Source organism: Drosophila mauritiana, chromosome 2R (assembly GCF_004382145.1).
Source record: "Drosophila mauritiana strain mau12 chromosome 2R, ASM438214v1, whole genome shotgun sequence".
NCBI lineage: Eukaryota > Metazoa > Arthropoda > Insecta > Diptera > Drosophilidae > Drosophila > Drosophila mauritiana.
Genome location: NC_046668.1, coordinates 16,618,466 through 16,635,186, shown reverse-complemented (window position 1 = coordinate 16,635,186; position 16,721 = coordinate 16,618,466). Strand labels below are relative to the sequence as shown.

At 48.0% G+C, this 16,721-nt stretch overlaps 1 protein-coding gene across 1 annotated transcript; it reads left to right on the top strand.

The window, feature by feature from the left end:
* Positions 1 to 24: 24 nt before the first annotated feature.
* On the top strand, positions 25 to 1,613 carry LOC117138469 (otefin). The gene has a single exon (XM_033300598.1). The coding sequence runs from the start codon at positions 121 to 123 to the stop codon at positions 1,417 to 1,419; it is 1,299 nt and encodes a 432-aa protein (XP_033156489.1). The 5' UTR covers positions 25 to 120; the 3' UTR covers positions 1,420 to 1,613.
* The last annotated feature ends 15,108 nt before the right edge of the window (positions 1,614 to 16,721 follow it).

Genomic DNA, 16,721 nt, shown 5'->3' with positions numbered 1-16,721 from the left:
TCTAAAACAGAACCATCGATAGGTAATACTGTTGTCATCACTATTTTAGCACACACCGCGTAAAAGCGACGCCGATTTCAATTTTCAACGAATTACGAAAAGTGTGCGAAAAATCATACAATGGCCGACGTGGACGATTTTGATTCGCTTTCCAATGCAGAGTTGCGCGCCAAGATGCTGGCCCAGGGGCTGCCCAACATCCCCGTGACGGACAGCAGCCGAAAGGTTCTAGTAAAGCGCCTGCGCGCCTCCATTGGTGGCCAGGCGTCGCCGGCCGCCAGTCCCAAGAAGACCAACAGACGGGAGACCCTGGCACCCGCAACTACGGCTCCATCTGCTCCGGCGGCATCCTCAACGCCGGTGGACAAGCTGGATGGCAACAAGGTGGCACCCGCCACAAAGGCTCGTCGCACAATTACCGCTGCAGAGGCAAAGGAACCAGTGCGTCGACTCCCAGAGGAAGCTGTACGCCGACGCCCCGAGGAAGCTGTACGCCGACGCCCCGAGGAAGGCCAACGCATATGGCCCGAGGAGCCCATTGCCGGCAGGAAGCCAACAACTGCTGCTGCTGCTCAACCCGTACAGACCCGGCGCACTTCCACCTCCTCTGGGTCTGAAAGGAAAGTAGTGGAGTCCTTGAGGAAGCCAGAAACCATTGTCGAGGAACCGGCTTCCTCGAAGCGCGCTGATCGAGAGGAGAAATACCTAAAGGTCAACTCCCTGATTGTCCTAGAGTCGGATGAAGAAGAGGACGAGCAGCTAGTCCAAGCTGCAGATCTCGTAGAGCAGGAGCACGCGGCCAGGCAGAAGACCACGAAGCTCGCAAGCGGCGGGACCACTTCGTACGAGTACAAAAGCAAGGTTGTGGAGCCTCCACGCCGACAGGTCTATGAAGCGACAGCAGCTCCTGTGCTGCCGCCATCTGTGCCATCTGCCAGAGCGCAAGCCACCAGTTCCACCAGGCCCTATGACTATGCGAGCAACCCAGCACCCGGTCGCTACAGCAGTTTTGTGCGTACTGCAGCCCAAGGCTATGTGACTGCCGAGGCTCCGCCGGTGGCCTCCTACTCATCCAACTACAATCGTACCTATGCTAACGAGCTAAGCGACGACAACGATTCCAAGGAAGATCAGTACGAAAGCACCTTTGCCAGGAATCTAGCTCGTTTGCGAGCCGAACGGATTGGAGATCGCATCAGCCCGTATTCCAGACGCACTATGGCCAGTGGAAACGCGGGTAGCGGTTCTCTCGGTTATGAGCCGCGTGCCAGGCGCTCCTTGCGCCCGAATGATAACAGCGTATCCGAGGCCTTTAATCGTTGGTGTAACAGCCTGGAGCAGAAGTATCACATCAAGTCGAAGTTGTTCATTGTACTCGTCGTCCTTTTGTTAATCGGCGTCTATTGCATATTCTACTGACCGGCGCATCATTGTTCTTATTTCGAATTTGTAACCTAGTTTGTATACCATGTTGGATATGTTTTGTAAACAAGCCCGCCGCTGCGGCCTTTGTATGAATCTTGTTTAGATGTAACTTGAGCTTGACTAGCATTAAAGCTGCGTGTTATCCGTGTTCAAATAAAGCCCACTTGCAGGGAATCGCCACAGTTGAACACTTGCTCAAATGTTTTTTCTCCAAACGGCTTTCGATGCACTGCACTCCACTTGTGGCAGGTGTTTGCCCAGATTGGATCAGGAAACAGCAGCAACGACGATCGGCTAATGATGGAAAAGTATCTGGAATGCGTGTACAACACTTGTCGGCATGACTCTGACCAAATGTAGGCGCAATGGCAACCAGGTGCCCCAGCTCTTATCTCAACTAGATTGTTCCTGCTGCGCTCTGATCTGCGATCCTTACAATGCCTTGCAATCAGAATTAATAAGAATTTTACAAGTCGGCTCGGCGGTCGGTGTGCGTTATTTTAAAATCCTTGCCCGAGTTGGGCTGTTTAATTTTATTAACTGGAAATCGCACTTGCGCGTATTTCTTTATTTTCTTAAGGAAATTTCGCGCCATATTTAGCGGTAACAAGCGCGACCGGATCCGGGTCTGCCTTGCATGCCAGCAATAAGTTATGAAAATTGCAACATCAGTGGCTCGGGGGAAATGCCAGTTGTGCTGGGGATGTTGCTGCCACGGCCGCCACGACCGCCAGTCGCCGCCGATGATGAATTCCACAAATGCATGGAACAGCCAGGCGGCAGATTCCTTGAAAAACAAAGCCATGGCCCATACAATATATCGTGTGGCTAATAAATACGCTGCGCATTGCTAGTTGCTCTTAATGAAATTAACTTCCAGGAATTACCTACATGGCAGCAACGATGCAGACGACAACCACGATCACTTTGACGACTGCCCCGAAGTGCAACAAAGCAACTGCAACAGGCGCAGCAACAGCCGCAGCAATTCGAAAAGGCAACAATGGCTGCTTAGGCAAATGCAACAAGCCATCGGCCATGGAAATTAAATGGAAGCCTGCAAAAAGTTTCACGCACTCGACACGTTAATAGAGTCGTAGCACCCAGAGCAACATCAGGTCCACCAGCTGCAGCAGCAGCAGCAACAGCACCAGCACTAACACCAGAACCCCGCAGCAACATCAGCGACCAAGAGCAACACCCGCGTCCAGCAGCTTCCCATCTTCGGTTGCCGCTCAAGTGTGACATTCATGGAATATGATTTTATGGCCAAAACCGAAACTTTTGTCTGCATCACGTTCGCGGCTGGAGGGAAAACAAGGAGTGGGCTAGTAAAACAGCCGGATGGTGGACTATGGAGGTGGCGGAGGTGACTCGACTGCCTGGCTGCTGGGCCAATGACTTCCTCGTTGTGAGCCAATTAAAGACGCTGGTCGTTGTGGTCGCTGCTGAAATCATTTGTAATGCAACGTTTGGAATAATTCACGCGCAAATTGCTTGCGACTCGCGAAAAATATTGCAACATTCCACTGCAAATTTTACGATTATGCGTTTGCACCACAACACAAACTGCTGCTGCTGCTGGTTGCTTGTTGCTGTTGCTAGTTGCTGTTGCTGCTGCTAGTTGCTGCTGCTGCTGCTAGTTGCTGTTGCAGCAACACATTCGCTCGTAGGCGCTCACATCACATCAAATCAAATGTAAGCGGTGCCGGGCATTCAACGCTGTCAGTTGCCAGTGCTCCAGATAGATAAATCAGTCGGCTAATTGTTCCAACCTGACTGGTCTCCAAACTCAGCGCCTGGGAGCGTGAACTCTGCTCGTAAGGATGTGGGTAGATTTCCCAGATGGGTTCTGATTTCTGGAATTTGAATTCCTAATCGAATCATGTTTGCCACTACACATAATTAATCGTAAGGGATGACATTTTTATGCAAAGACCCAGAGATCAAAGTTGAACATCGGAACATCGCATATGTGGGGAGATTGGACATTTTAATTCCATAAATAATGACAGTATGTCTCTAAACAGACAGTCAGTGTCTGCCCACTCTATAAGGCCGAAAGAAATCATTTATTTATTTATTTTTCAAACACGGTATGTGGGATATTACTGGGCATATTGGTTTTTGGGAATTTTTGAAGTATACATTTTAAAACGTAATTGGTTAGATTCTGAAGGGTTTGCAAACAAAAACAAATTTAATTAAGCATGCATTCCCTTTATTTTTTAAGTTGTCTGAAAAATCCATATCCAATTGTTAGGTATCAAGTGGCTCGAGTTGTTTGGAACTAAAGTTCTGACTGGCTCCATGTCCGATCATCTCTGTGGCGGCGGCAGTGTCTTTTGGGCTGACTACTCGTTGTCAAGTTGTGGACCACAGCGACCAATCAGTGTCAGTTGGAAGTGGCTTTTTAGTGGCCCAAAGTGATGAGCTAATCAACCTGACCTGACCAGTCCAGTCCCACAGTTGCGGCCAGATCGGTGTGGTGTGCCTATTTTAATAACATTATTTATGTATCTTGTATTTCGGTTTATTTTCGTGTGTTTTGTGTATTGTTTTGTTTGATTTAACAGGAATTGGAATTGGAATTGGAATTAGAAATAGAAATGAAGCGAAACAAAGCGGGCAACGAGCTGGGTTTTCCTCCATTTTGTTTGTTTTTTAAGGTGTCAATAGCATTAGACGGAAATCAGTTTTGTTTTTTATTGTACAAATTTATCGCATTTGGAGGCTCATTTGGATTTGGTTACCATTTTCAGTGCCAAGACTGTGCTGTCTCCCTGCTGGTCGGTTTTTATGTAAAATTAAACATTTTAAACTGGCGAAGAGATAATTTGTGGTATATGCGATATCTGGTGGGTTGGCGGAGGTGTGTGTGTGTGGTCTCCGTGAGTCGAGCAGGCATCAAATAAATTATAAACCCATTTAAATTAAACTGAATAGCAGACTGGCCGCGTTCGTTGTCTGAGTCTTTTGTTTGGATTTTATTTTTTTTTCTCTTAATTTTGCCTTTTTTCGGTCGGAGCCGCAGGAGCTACTGGCCCCCAGCTGCAAAGTCAGAACTGGTTGCCCATAACAATAAAATCAGCAACACTCGCGACATTCCCCTCAGCCAAATATGGAATTTATAATTAATTTTTATGTCCATGGGATGCAATTAGGACGGGGAGCAGGAATGGAGCGGTAGGAGCAGCAGGCAGAGGGGGCATCTGCGGGGGAAGGAGGCTTCTGGCAAGATGCAAATGAAATCAAGTCATGCCTATAATCGGATTTGTTGCTCCTCGTATATTAACTTGTCACAGTTTCTATGTGTTGAACATAAACACAATTTGTGCTTAATCCACCCAAGACCGGGACCGTGGACCCAGACCCATTTTCCTGCAACTCCGCGGCTCTCTGTCCGTATTAATTATGACATTTTGTTGCTGTTTTGTCACATGTGCCATCGTCGATGAGGCTGGCTCACATTTCGCTGACCACAAGCTGATGATTGAATGGGCGGGGAGGGACAGCACCTCTTTACCACCCTTTTCGACTGCAATCAATCATCATCTCTCCGCTCAAAAGTTCTGCGGTTGTGCGCTCCATGTGCAATTGCCCAGTGAGCACCATTTAGTTTTGCCCCAACAAGCCCCACACTACACACTACCGTCATATCGCGATGTTGCGACAGGCACCCACAAAAAAAAAAATTGGGGGCCAGCTGCGTTTTAGCCGGGGCGCTTTTTCGGTTTCGGGTGGGGCTGCGCCCCATGCCGCACGATCCCGATTCGGCGCAAATTAGGCGCGAAAATATGCAGCAAAGTGAGACAAACAAGCCGAGAGCTGCTAAAAGCCTCGCAAAGCCGCAAAACTAAATGGGGTAAAAAAAAGAGACTTGCCGCTGGTCAGTTAATGGTGTTAAAATTTGGTACAGCGATTGCATCTATGGCTATACAAATTGCCACAGCGACAGCACTCGAGCAACATGGCAGTAGCCGCAGCAGCAACAAGAGTCGCAGCAACATGAGCAACAGCAACACTGCGGCTCAGGCTGAGGCTGAGGCAACAACAACTGCCGAGTCGTTTTGTCAACACGGAGCATGCTTAGCCGCGTTTTCCCAGGGGACACTTAACGCGGCTGCTTAACGTCTAAATCTGTCGTCAAGGCGCGCTCAAAAGGCTAAAATGTGTTTGCCGAAGACGCGAGATGCCAGCGGACTGGGGGCACCATCAACGGGCACCATGCTCCGAGATTCAGCTCCATCGCCAGCAAGTGGCCGGCGACGAGTCAGCAATTTGTATGCAACTTTATGTTTGCCCACTCGCACCCAGGCTCGTACCTAACCTAACCCACGGAGGAGCTGCTCCTGCTGCCCCAAGGGTATTTACACTGAGAAAAGTCGATCAGTTGTCAAGTAATTCAATCAAATTAAATGTATTTCAATGCTTTCATAGTTTAGTGCACTTAAAGAAAGAGGTGGAAGGCTACCCTTGCTGCTTAGCACCACCAATTTCGCGAAGTGCATAGTTTCACGAAGGCTATTCTGGCCGTGGTCTGTGCGCTCGCCCAGCGTTTTCCTCCTGCCTTTGTTTGGCTCTTGTTGTTGGCCTGTCCCCTGGCAGCAGTGCGTTGAACGAGTTAAAGTCGGAGCGGCGGCTAAATTTATGAACCGCGGCCAAATGGAGATGGGGTGACCAGCACCACTACCTGGATGTGGTGGATGTGGACAACGATGCGTTCGCATGTAAACATTGTGCGATGGCTGGCGCGGAAGGGGCAGGAATTTATATGCAACATAATCAGCATAAATGCCGCATGCGCCATCAAAATGTTGCGACCAATGGCATGACCATCACCTCCTGGGTGGGTGCCAGTGCCAGTGCCAACTGCCGTTCTGGCTGCTCCGTGTGTCCGGCTAATTCGGGCAATTTGCAAATTGAGAAATTGCAAATAATTTACAATTTGGCCAAAGTATGTGCCAAGTGCGCCGCCATGCGAACAATGGAAATGGCCAAAGGAAATTCGAGGCGACCACAAGCGAAAGCGAAGGGCGAACAAGAAAGCTCAGTGAGTTGGTTTTGCGCTTCAGCGGTTTTCCTTTGGCGGTGCCGCACAACTTTCATCCATTTCCCACAGAGTCAGCCACCCATTTGTTAATGCCACCCACTGAATGACTCAGCACGTATCAAAGTACCAGTAATTCGAGCAGCTAAAATTGCAGATGACAAAACGCATGGCCAATGATCAGCGCATTGCGGCTACGGGGAGAAAGGCAGCTCGAAATCTGACGACCCAAATGAGACAGCGACGAGTTAATTAAGTTTTCGCAGTGAAAACGAGAGAGTGAAGGGCCCAAAAGCTGACAGGACTGAGCTGTAATTGTGCCAACTCGTGTGACAGTTGCCCAAAACAAATTGTTGGCCATTTAATGGACCCCAAGAACAGATCCCCCCCTTCAAGTCCGGCAAAACGAAACCCAACCAAAGGCAAAAGCAAAACCCAAACCGAAACCGAAACGAAACGCATCGGGATGAAGACAATGCAAGGCCTCGCATGCGACTGGCTCAGCGTCTCCATCTTCTGGCTTGACAAATTCCTCGAAGTTGTTACCATATAAATTTCTGCATTTTTGGCTTTGCTCTTTTATTTCTCCAGCCCCATCTCGATGGCAAGTGGGCACAACAGCGGGTTGGCGAGCGGCGGAGATGACTCAGCCTGCCAGATTTTTATTGATCGTTGGGCAGGCACTGCAGAAGTTGGAAACAGGAGCGGTTCCACTTGGTTGAGGAATATTTTAAGAAAGCATTTAAACTAAAAATATATTCCAGCATATTATATATTCCAGCATATTATGCTAGTAAGTTAAGTAAAGGATGTAGGGAAAAAGTTATTTGAAAATACCCATTTCCCATTTTCAGAACGGATTTCGAGCCCATCCTGGCCACGCGAAACCGCCTGCTGTCAACTGGCTGGCGGTTTTGGGCCCGATCTGAGCCACTTTCGGCAGCTCGAGTGCAGGCAGACTCGTAATTAGGCGCATTACATGTGTTTCTGACATTTTTGGTGGCCGGGTGGATGGCGGATCCGCAGTTCAGTGGCTCCACTCTCTTATGCAAATGCGTGCTCCCTTTTGCTCGCCTTTTGTTATGAAGACAAATGGAAGTCACGCCCCGGTCTAAGCGCAAAGTAAACACTTGCCAAATGACCATAATTACGAGTGGAACTTAATTTATAACGAATGCATAACTTCGGTTGTGAATCGGTGTTGCAGCCGGAGCTTAGAATAAATTATGAATAATCCACGATAATAACCGACAATTAATTCTTAACGCTGATTTGTGCGAGTTTTATGCTTCGGCAGTGAAAAGAGCGGAAAAGCATAAAAGAACGGACAAGCCCAAAACCAGAATATCAATTTAGCGGAGCGATGGGACCAGTTGCAGTCCGACTTCTTAATGTATTCCCCATCTGGGCGAATTGCAGCGCCAACACATCGTATGTCATGGCAGGGAGGAGACGGGGCTAAGAACGAGAATGGGGACGAGGACGAGGATATGGCCGCCAGGAGGTGAGGCGACGAAATGAGGGACAACGACAAATCGACAAATATGCAAAAGAGGGGCGCGCCACAAAAAGGGGGGCGGGGGAGGTGGTGGTTCGAAGCCTTATCGCATTTATTTATGCATATGCAGTGATTTGGCCCCAAAATCACAGTCCGAAAAAAAAGATCAGCGCATAAAACAAAAGACTCAGAGCACAAACTCGTTTTGCTGGCCATCGCGAATCGCAGGATGTAGGGCCCCGAAAAGTGGCACAAAACAGGAGGGACTGGGGGGCTGGACAGGGGGATCGGGATTGGGAGTCGGCCGATGACCATGCATCACCAATGCCGAGGCACGCTTATCAGTAACCTACACTTAAAGTTAATGCATGCCCGCCAGGACCAACCAGCAGAGATGCCGATGCAGTGCTTGCCGCGGATTCACTGAAAGAAATTGCAATATTTTTTTAAATAATTACCATAAATAAAATTTTACCAATTACATTATTTTTCATTCACAATGGATATGTAACCTTTATTTTCTTTTATTTGTTAAATCTATGAACTTCATTAAGTGAACCAATTAAAATGATGGTAAATATTTGCTTGCTTACTTGAGTTAGTTAGGTAAATACTGTAAACTTATGAGTTGTGTCCTTTGGCTTAACCACTTCATAGCTCATTTCTCCCGGTGTACTTTTCGTTGTTATCAGCGCTGGGCCTGGGCTTTTAGCAAACGCCGACGCAGGCCGCTGGGCTGGATCAGGCAGCCGATGTCAAAAGGCATGCAGAAATAAAATCGAAAATGAATGCGACTGGGCAGATAAGCCGGCGAATGACACAGAGCGACAAGTTGACAATCGAGGGGGGGCGGGGGTTTGCAGGGATGGGTGAGAAAAATGTGTCCTCATTCGGGTCAAAAGCGAATGAAACAGGGAACCAAGTGGAGGGAATTCAAAAGCCTCCCGGCATTCGACTCCTGACCAAACTCGAATGCAAATCGATGCGGCAATAAAACTATTAAGCCATTAGTAAGCCAAACACGAGTACAATGCCAGAAAACAAACACGTGCAGCAGCAGCAGCAACAGTCACCGCCGCAGCAGAAACAGCAACAGCAAGCGCAGGAGTTGCAACAGCAACAAGCAATTAATGCAAATGCGGAGAGCAGCCGGCAGCCAAATCGAGAAGGAGGCAGGCCAAGCACATCGAGATCAAGTCGGCAGACGTATCCGAATGCCTGGAGAATGTCGGTCTGCTGCAGCAGCAACAGCGGCAGCAGCATCAGAGGCTGCAACATCCAATGCAGCAGCAACATTGTCTGCACCCAGGCAGCCTGACAATACATGGCGAGGTGCAAACTAATTGAAATCATTACACTAGTAAAAATGTTAACTCAATTAAAATGCGCGCAACAGCAACAGCTGCAGCAGCAACATCGCGCGCAGCTAGTGACCCACAAGCAGTTGCAGCCGATGCTGCTGCATCTCCCCACTAAAAGAGATATCATCGCAACATACTGCCTGGCCGGAGCTGCTCCTCCCACTCTCCCACCGCCGCCCCCTCGGGAACATCAGCAACATGTTGTTAGGTCAGCTGCGGCAGCAACAGCAACAGCAACAGCGCAACTGCAGCAGCAACTGCAACAGCAGCAACACGAACATCTCTAGGCCATTGGCAGTGTGGCATGCAAATGGGAGCTGAACAGCGTGGTTCAATCGTCGTGGAGCAGGGAGCCGGAACCAGTCTATCCTTGAATACTTCTGTTTATTTGGAGGAACTGTAGCTAGCGTACACTGTTAAATAATTTGACAAGTTAAGGCATAGTATTATGATACATATTCCATTACAGAATAATGAAGATATACACACTTGGTTTCCCAATTCAAGATAGAATACTTAAACTGTTCTGTTTCATATATTCCATTACCCTTCGAAATAACAAGAAAAAGTTGAATTCCAAAACAACTCTACATTTTTAATTTAAAACACTGTTACTCGAATAAAACTTGAGGAAATGGAACACTTATGAACTACTATTGCTTATTTTGACAGTTAATAATTTATGTCTGTAATTCCATTGCTTTAGGAAGTAGTGTGCACGAAGGAAACTCCTCTTTAAGCGCGACTTTAATGCCTGATTTAAGATGGCGATTTTCCCCAGAGAACTCTTAGATCCCCATTACGTATGCAAATTTTGGCCAGGAGTTCTCTGGCGCTTCCAGCTTCGCCGCCGCGATTTGTGTGCCTTCCTTCGATGCAATGCGATTTGAGGGATTTGAGGGCGAGGGCTTCGCGGAGAGATGGCGAGAACGGCGAGTCGCATTTCCGGTTGGACAAGTAGCTCCATAACAAATGGGCAGGCTGAAAAATGTTTGCCAAGTTGTTTATACTGCCAATAAAAGGCAATAAGTTAATTTCACACACACAACACTCTGTGCTGCAAAGTGGAGTGGAGCTTTCTAACCGTTTTATGGTGGAAGTTTGTTGTATTGGCCATAAATGAAATCGATTCCATAAGCAGTAGCCGCATCTTCGGATCGACCAGGCCAACAACTGCCTCTTGCCGAGGTGTGAAAATACTAGCCCCTATTTGGTGCAGCTTAACACATTCGATATTATAACTATTATTAATGCATTTGCATTTTTATGGATCGATCGATGCTCTCGATCTCGATCTCGATGATGTGCGGCGCCCAACGGAAGCCACGTGAGATAAGGCAGGAAACTGCGCCCAAGCTGAGTGAATGCGCTCGTTCGGGCATATTCATCACAGAATCACGTCGTAAATGGCTGCCCATTGGACCATTAACGATAAACAAATTCTGCCGCTGTAACTGAGCTTCGGGCGCATTCAATAAAAGAATACCCCCTACCCATATTCAGCCATAAAATGACATATAAAAAAACACTTAAAATATTTTCAATGAGCGATTTTAATGGACCTTTTGGTGGTGGTCCCACAGCAGATCAACCGATCACCGGCCGATCACCTGGCCGGGAAATGGCGGACGGCCTAATGCAAATGACGGGAACTGGGCAACGAAACTACTGGTGTCGATATAACAATAAAACGCCCCTTGGCACACCCTCCGACTGCCAGTGGATCGCTGGATCCGCCAGTTCCATGATGCCCCCGGATCTGCCGGATCGCTCGGGATGGGTCGGATTAAATAAATGCCAGCGCAGAGCCGCCGAATCGGCGAAACAAAACAAAACTGCCAAAAAGGCAACCGAAACAGGCAATCCTCTGCCGCGAGAAGAGGAAACTGATCTGACAGATCTGATTGTAAGCATGCAACAAAAATGCGAGACGCCCCTCTGGATCCCATACCCCATATCCCAGTTCTCAGCTCTCAGTTCTCAGTTCTCCACAGTTCCCATCTACCCAACTCCCAACTCCCTGTTTCTGGTCCTCCTCCTGCTGCTGCTGTTGCTGGCTCCATCTCCATCTCCATCATGTTTTGTGGCCCGGCTCGCGTCGGGCTTAAGCTTGTGCAATTTAGTGATCAATCATAGCGGGATGCGAGCAACGGAGCAGAATTCAATTTTAGTGCGAATGGCAGTTTGTTCTTCGGAGTTCGGGGACTTCTTCATACGTTTCTCTTGCGGCTGCTGCTCCTTTTCCTCCGTACAGCAGCAACATTCTGAGGCGTTTGTGAGGCGGCGGCGGCTTCCACATGCGACTCCAGAAGGTGGAAGCCATAAATCTTGGCAACATGAGAAATGACTTTACCATTTGCCATGATGAGCAGCCAGCAGCAGTTGGAGTCGCCATCCCCATCGCCATCCCCATTCGCAGGAAGAAATGTAGGAAAGCTTAACACATACACGCGGAATCGCGGATCGCAAATGTTTGCATATGGCAACTCTAATTTTGAGGGATTTGCGTAAATTGTGAAAACGTCCGCAGGGATTTGAGTCAATCAGCATTTTCGATGGCAATTAGTTGGGCAAAGAATTCAATTCTCCAGGCGGACAATCGCAAGGCCCCCCGCGAAAGATGTAACGCACAGTGAATGAAAATCCGGGCTCAAAGCCAAAAGATAGTGATGAGTAAGCATCCATAGAAATTGTATCTATGAAATTTATAATGAACTTAATACAACTTTGAATATTTTCATAATTATACTTATGACTTTTGTCACTAATATATTTCAGTTGATATGAATGGAAATATAAATATTATAGAAAAAATTTAAAAATATGTGCGATGTGATCACTGGCCTGATTTTGACCATCTCTGATCTGACTAAAACTACAGCCCATCTCGATCGTCGCTCCCCTTGCTCCAGCTTCATCTCCATCTCCGTCTCCATCTCGATTCCATCTCCATCTGGTCCGTGCGCAGGTCATTGGCGAGGTGTCTCCTGCTGCGAATTAATCGTTTGCGGTCACTCACTTGCTGTCCGGCTCTCCAGTTCACCAGATCTGCAGCTCGAAGCTCCCGATCGGAGCTCGGGGTTTCCAGCTCCCATGGCTGATTAATATTTTGCCAGTTCATGAGCTTGGAGCCACGTCGAAGGCGAATCCGCTGGCCGTTTGGCATCTTGTTAGCAGGCTCGCCGTTCCCGTCGTTCCCGCCTTGGATTTGGATGCCTGCTTGCTTGGATGCAGTTTTGCATATTTCGTTTGTTTGTTATCCAAGTGCCTCCGTCGTGTGACCGAGCTCCTTCACCGTCTCCTCCTTCGCCCTGCCCTCCAGTGTCCAGAATCCTACCCCCTGCGTGGAGTGTATTACGAGCATTGGCGCAAAAGTCCAAGTTCAAAGCCATATTTGAGTTGGGAAAAATCAATAAAAAGATCGCAAGCTGCGATGGCACATGCGTGTTATTTCCAACCAGACGATCCGGCCTTTCTCATAATGAAATTATTGCCAGGTGATTGAAATCTATTTATGCTAATTTACGTGTGCACAACCCACTGTCGAGAAGGAGGAGGAGGAGGAGGTGGCACCAGAATGGTTCCAAGGTTGTGCCGCTTGCAACACACGTTTCCGCATTTCTGCAGCTGCAACGTAGCAATGGTCTATCGTTAGTTTTCTTTTTTTTTTGTATTTTTTTGGGCGTTCCGCCCACCAAAAGTGCAGATATATAGTACAACAAGAGCTAACGCTCGGACCCGATCTTGATTAGAAGTGTTTGTGGCTCGATGTTGTTGCGGCTTTGGAGTTGGGAACTCGCAGCTCGCAGCTCGAAGTCGTTGACAATTTTCAATTAAAATGAGTTGGGGTTATGTCCGTTTGGCCGACTGTGTGGGCGGATTAACACACACTCGGGCACACACGGCAACGCCTAAGCTCATGACTGACACTGTCCGCTTGCCCGCCCCTCGAGACTCCGCCCCTCTGCCCGTCACTGCGATGTGAATAGTTATTTAAGCCCCAAATTGTCATGCGGCTTATGTGTAAAGTTTGTTTCGCTCTTGACATTTATTTGGCTGGGCTTTTCGGACCCATTGATGCAGATCAAAGCCAGCGAGGGCGGTACCACGGGTTCCATGGCACTTGGAGTTTGAGGATTGTGGTGAGTACAATACATTTTTAGAACTTGGATATTATCAAACCGCCCTCGCTGTATGTCGAACACTCTCAATTGTGTTTTAATTTTTGAGGGCTTGGCCATGAAAGTCCGCATCCCGCATCCCCGAGACTGGGAGCCATGGATTATGGGCCAGATTAGAGCGGCAGGGATTCGAGAAGGAGGAGGTGGAGATGGGTGCGAGTAGGGGATTACCTTATCCAATTAGCTGAAACATTTCAAATCGCCGCAGTGCAACAAGCGTTGCCACATAAAATGCTAGAATTACAACAAGCGACTGCAAGAGTTGCCGCTTCAACGGTAATGCTAATGCAACGTCCCGATTTCAGCCATCGAAGTTCTCCGGGAGGAGACCACTGAAACAGGTTCCATCGCCGCTCTAAACAATCTTTCTGCGCGCTGTGTACTCGGCGTATTTCGTGGATATATTTTATTGTCTTTTGATGTGCCTTAAAATCGCCGAGCCAGCGCGGCGGAGGATCGATAAAATTTATCAAAGTTGCTGCAGCTAGCTCCACGTTTTCCAGGACGGCCGAGGCGGGTGAGAACTAGTGGCGGGAACAGGTTCCCAGATACCCAGATCCTCGGACCTCGGTTCGTAGACGGGGCCCGGCATGGCGACAATTTTAAGTGCGAAATTAAAAGTAAAACAAGCGATTAACATAAATTTTCCAGCAAAGCGCTTTAAATGTTCTTCGCCAGGAGGGGTAAAAAAAGGTGCGGGAAAGGAAACCGATACCGCAGATGTAGATGCACATGCAGATGAAGACATTGTCGATTCCGCTGGCGACTGTTAATGAAAACTAATGCAATTTATTGAATATTAATATTTAATAATGTCACAATCTTATCGCATCCATAAGATGAGCCAGTGCTGGCCATCGGGTGAAAGGAACTGGGCGTGGGTGGGGGGCGATTGTGGCACTTTGGACAAGCTCTTTAATGAACTGCCCCCCGAAGGCAATTAAGCAGTCCGAATGGGAATGGAAACTGGCCAAGAGAAAAGATAAAATACCGGGCAGGAGCAGAACAGAACAGAACGGATCGGAAAGCAGAGTGGCAGTTCATCCACTTGTTAGTCGGAACCAAACGGGCCACACCACTGACCCAAATCCATGCGGACTCCCCACGTCCAGCTCAACCCATCCATCCATCCATCCATCTACCAGTTCAACCATCCATATCCACAACCACAACCACATCCACTCCCTATGTGGTCGGTTGGGCAAGAAATGCATTATTTATGTACGTTTGCCGCGCGTCCTGGACCGAAAGTCAGCAATTTGGCATCATGACATGGCCAGCATCCGAGTTCCAGGTCCAGAGTTAGCATAGTACCCAGCCCAAACTGAAATCCCAGGCCCTGGAATCAGCACCCAGCTCCGCCGATGATGCACGCTTGTCAGCCGCCTGCCAGTCACCGGAGAAATGAGAAAGGGCCTCCGTCTCCGTCTTCGAATGTCTGGTTAGCGTTTTTGCCTGGCCTGTTTGTTTTAGCGCCTGTTGTGACAGCCGTCTGCCAGCTTTTTGGCACTTGAAATGGCCCAAACGCTGGCCGTTTGTCCAAGTGTCCGGACCACTGACACAGCTGATAAACCGAAGCACACTCATTACGCACTGATCATGATCACGGGCTGTCAATAGGAGCCGCCGTGTTCTTCTAGGCGAAACGAGAAGGCTCTACAACATGGAATGGAGTAGATTCTGCAGATTAAGTGCCAGTAAGAGCTCTTTCAAGACTTCTCTTCGTGGTCATGAAAGAGTTTATACTTGTTCGTCATACTGAGTAGTAGGTTTGCTAGAAGCTAGATCTACTAACTAGACTTAGTTACTTCAAAAGGTACTTAAATATTTTACATATTTTGCTCATTAGGGTATTTCATAGCCGCCACAAGCAATCCATAGAGCTCGGGAACTAAAGGATGGACCAAAATGGTGCCACAACTCCAGAGAGGCCAACTGGCACTACGACTTGCACTACAATCGCTGACCAAACTTGGTCCGGACACTTGCGAACTGTAAACGTTGAACAAGTTGAGACCCAGATTGATTGCTAATGTCCACAGACGATGAAAGATTCTCGGTTCTCACAACTCGTCGTGGGCTAATTATGTTCTAGACGGAGTCGGGCACAACTGTTTGTCCAAAAAGGAGACTGCGGGAGCGGGAGTTGCAGTCGCAATTGCAAACATGAAATCATATTTAATTCCCCCAGCTCGAGAACCTCGCAGCAAACTGGCCAGTCTCCCAGCCATTTATTTTGGCCGGGCTAATGAAGTCATTTGTCGGCGAGGCCGCAGGTTCAACGTGATTTGCCTTTGATTAGCATTGTGGCCCAATAAATTGACTGTCAATCCCGGCCGGAGTCGTTTAGTCGGGCTCTGTTTTATGGCCGACCATTTGGCTAACCCACGGCAAACATTTATATTTGTTTGTCCAGGCCCTCGAACGGGATTGCCATCGCCATCGCAATTGGCGATTGTTCACGCCATGGTCAGATTCTATCGGGCACTGGACAGAATGGATAACACCGAGAAACAGGATCAATCCTTAAACAAGAAATTGTGATTATGTAGAAAATTTATAATATTAAATAGATAAAATGAATGCAACAAAGAAATATAAAATTAAAAAAGCCATGCTGATTCTAGAGATTCTAGAATATAATTTCTTGAGTGCCAGATCATATATACATAACTGTTCCTGTTCCTGCTTCCAGTTGGGTCAATAGCCCGACCTCCGCACAAACTCCACAATTGTATTCGATCGCCGTATCTTTCGTTGGCATCTGTGGGATTATGTAAAACCCCTGGAACGCCCCTCGTCTAAGCTGCCCCCTCCGTCCCAGTGACTGGTCCACTTCCAATTCCAGCCCTGTTCATTGTTGTTTCGCCCTGGCCCACGCAATTGATTTGATTTTTGTGACACAATTGAATTATTTATTGGATTAAAGCCCATACAGAAAGCGAGCAGGGAGCCTAAAGTTTCAGTTCGCGGCGGAAGTTGATCACAATAACAATTCCACTCCGGTTTTCGGCTCCAGATACCATCCAATGTGTAAAACAAAGGCCAGGGAATGCCATTCATTCAAAGGTCGGACATGGACGGCCCCCTGGAATGCCAGCTCTCAAACACTTGGCAATTTGTTACGATCGGACAAAAGTGTCAAAAGCCGTGCAGACGCACAACAAGTCTGTCAATTAAGGCGAGAAGAGCCGTTTACAAAGAAT

Excerpts from the sequence above, each read along its gene's own strand:
- LOC117138469 (XM_033300598.1), top strand. The coding sequence starts at position 121 with ATGGCCGACGTGGACGATTTTGATTCGCTTTCCAATGCAGAGTTGCGC.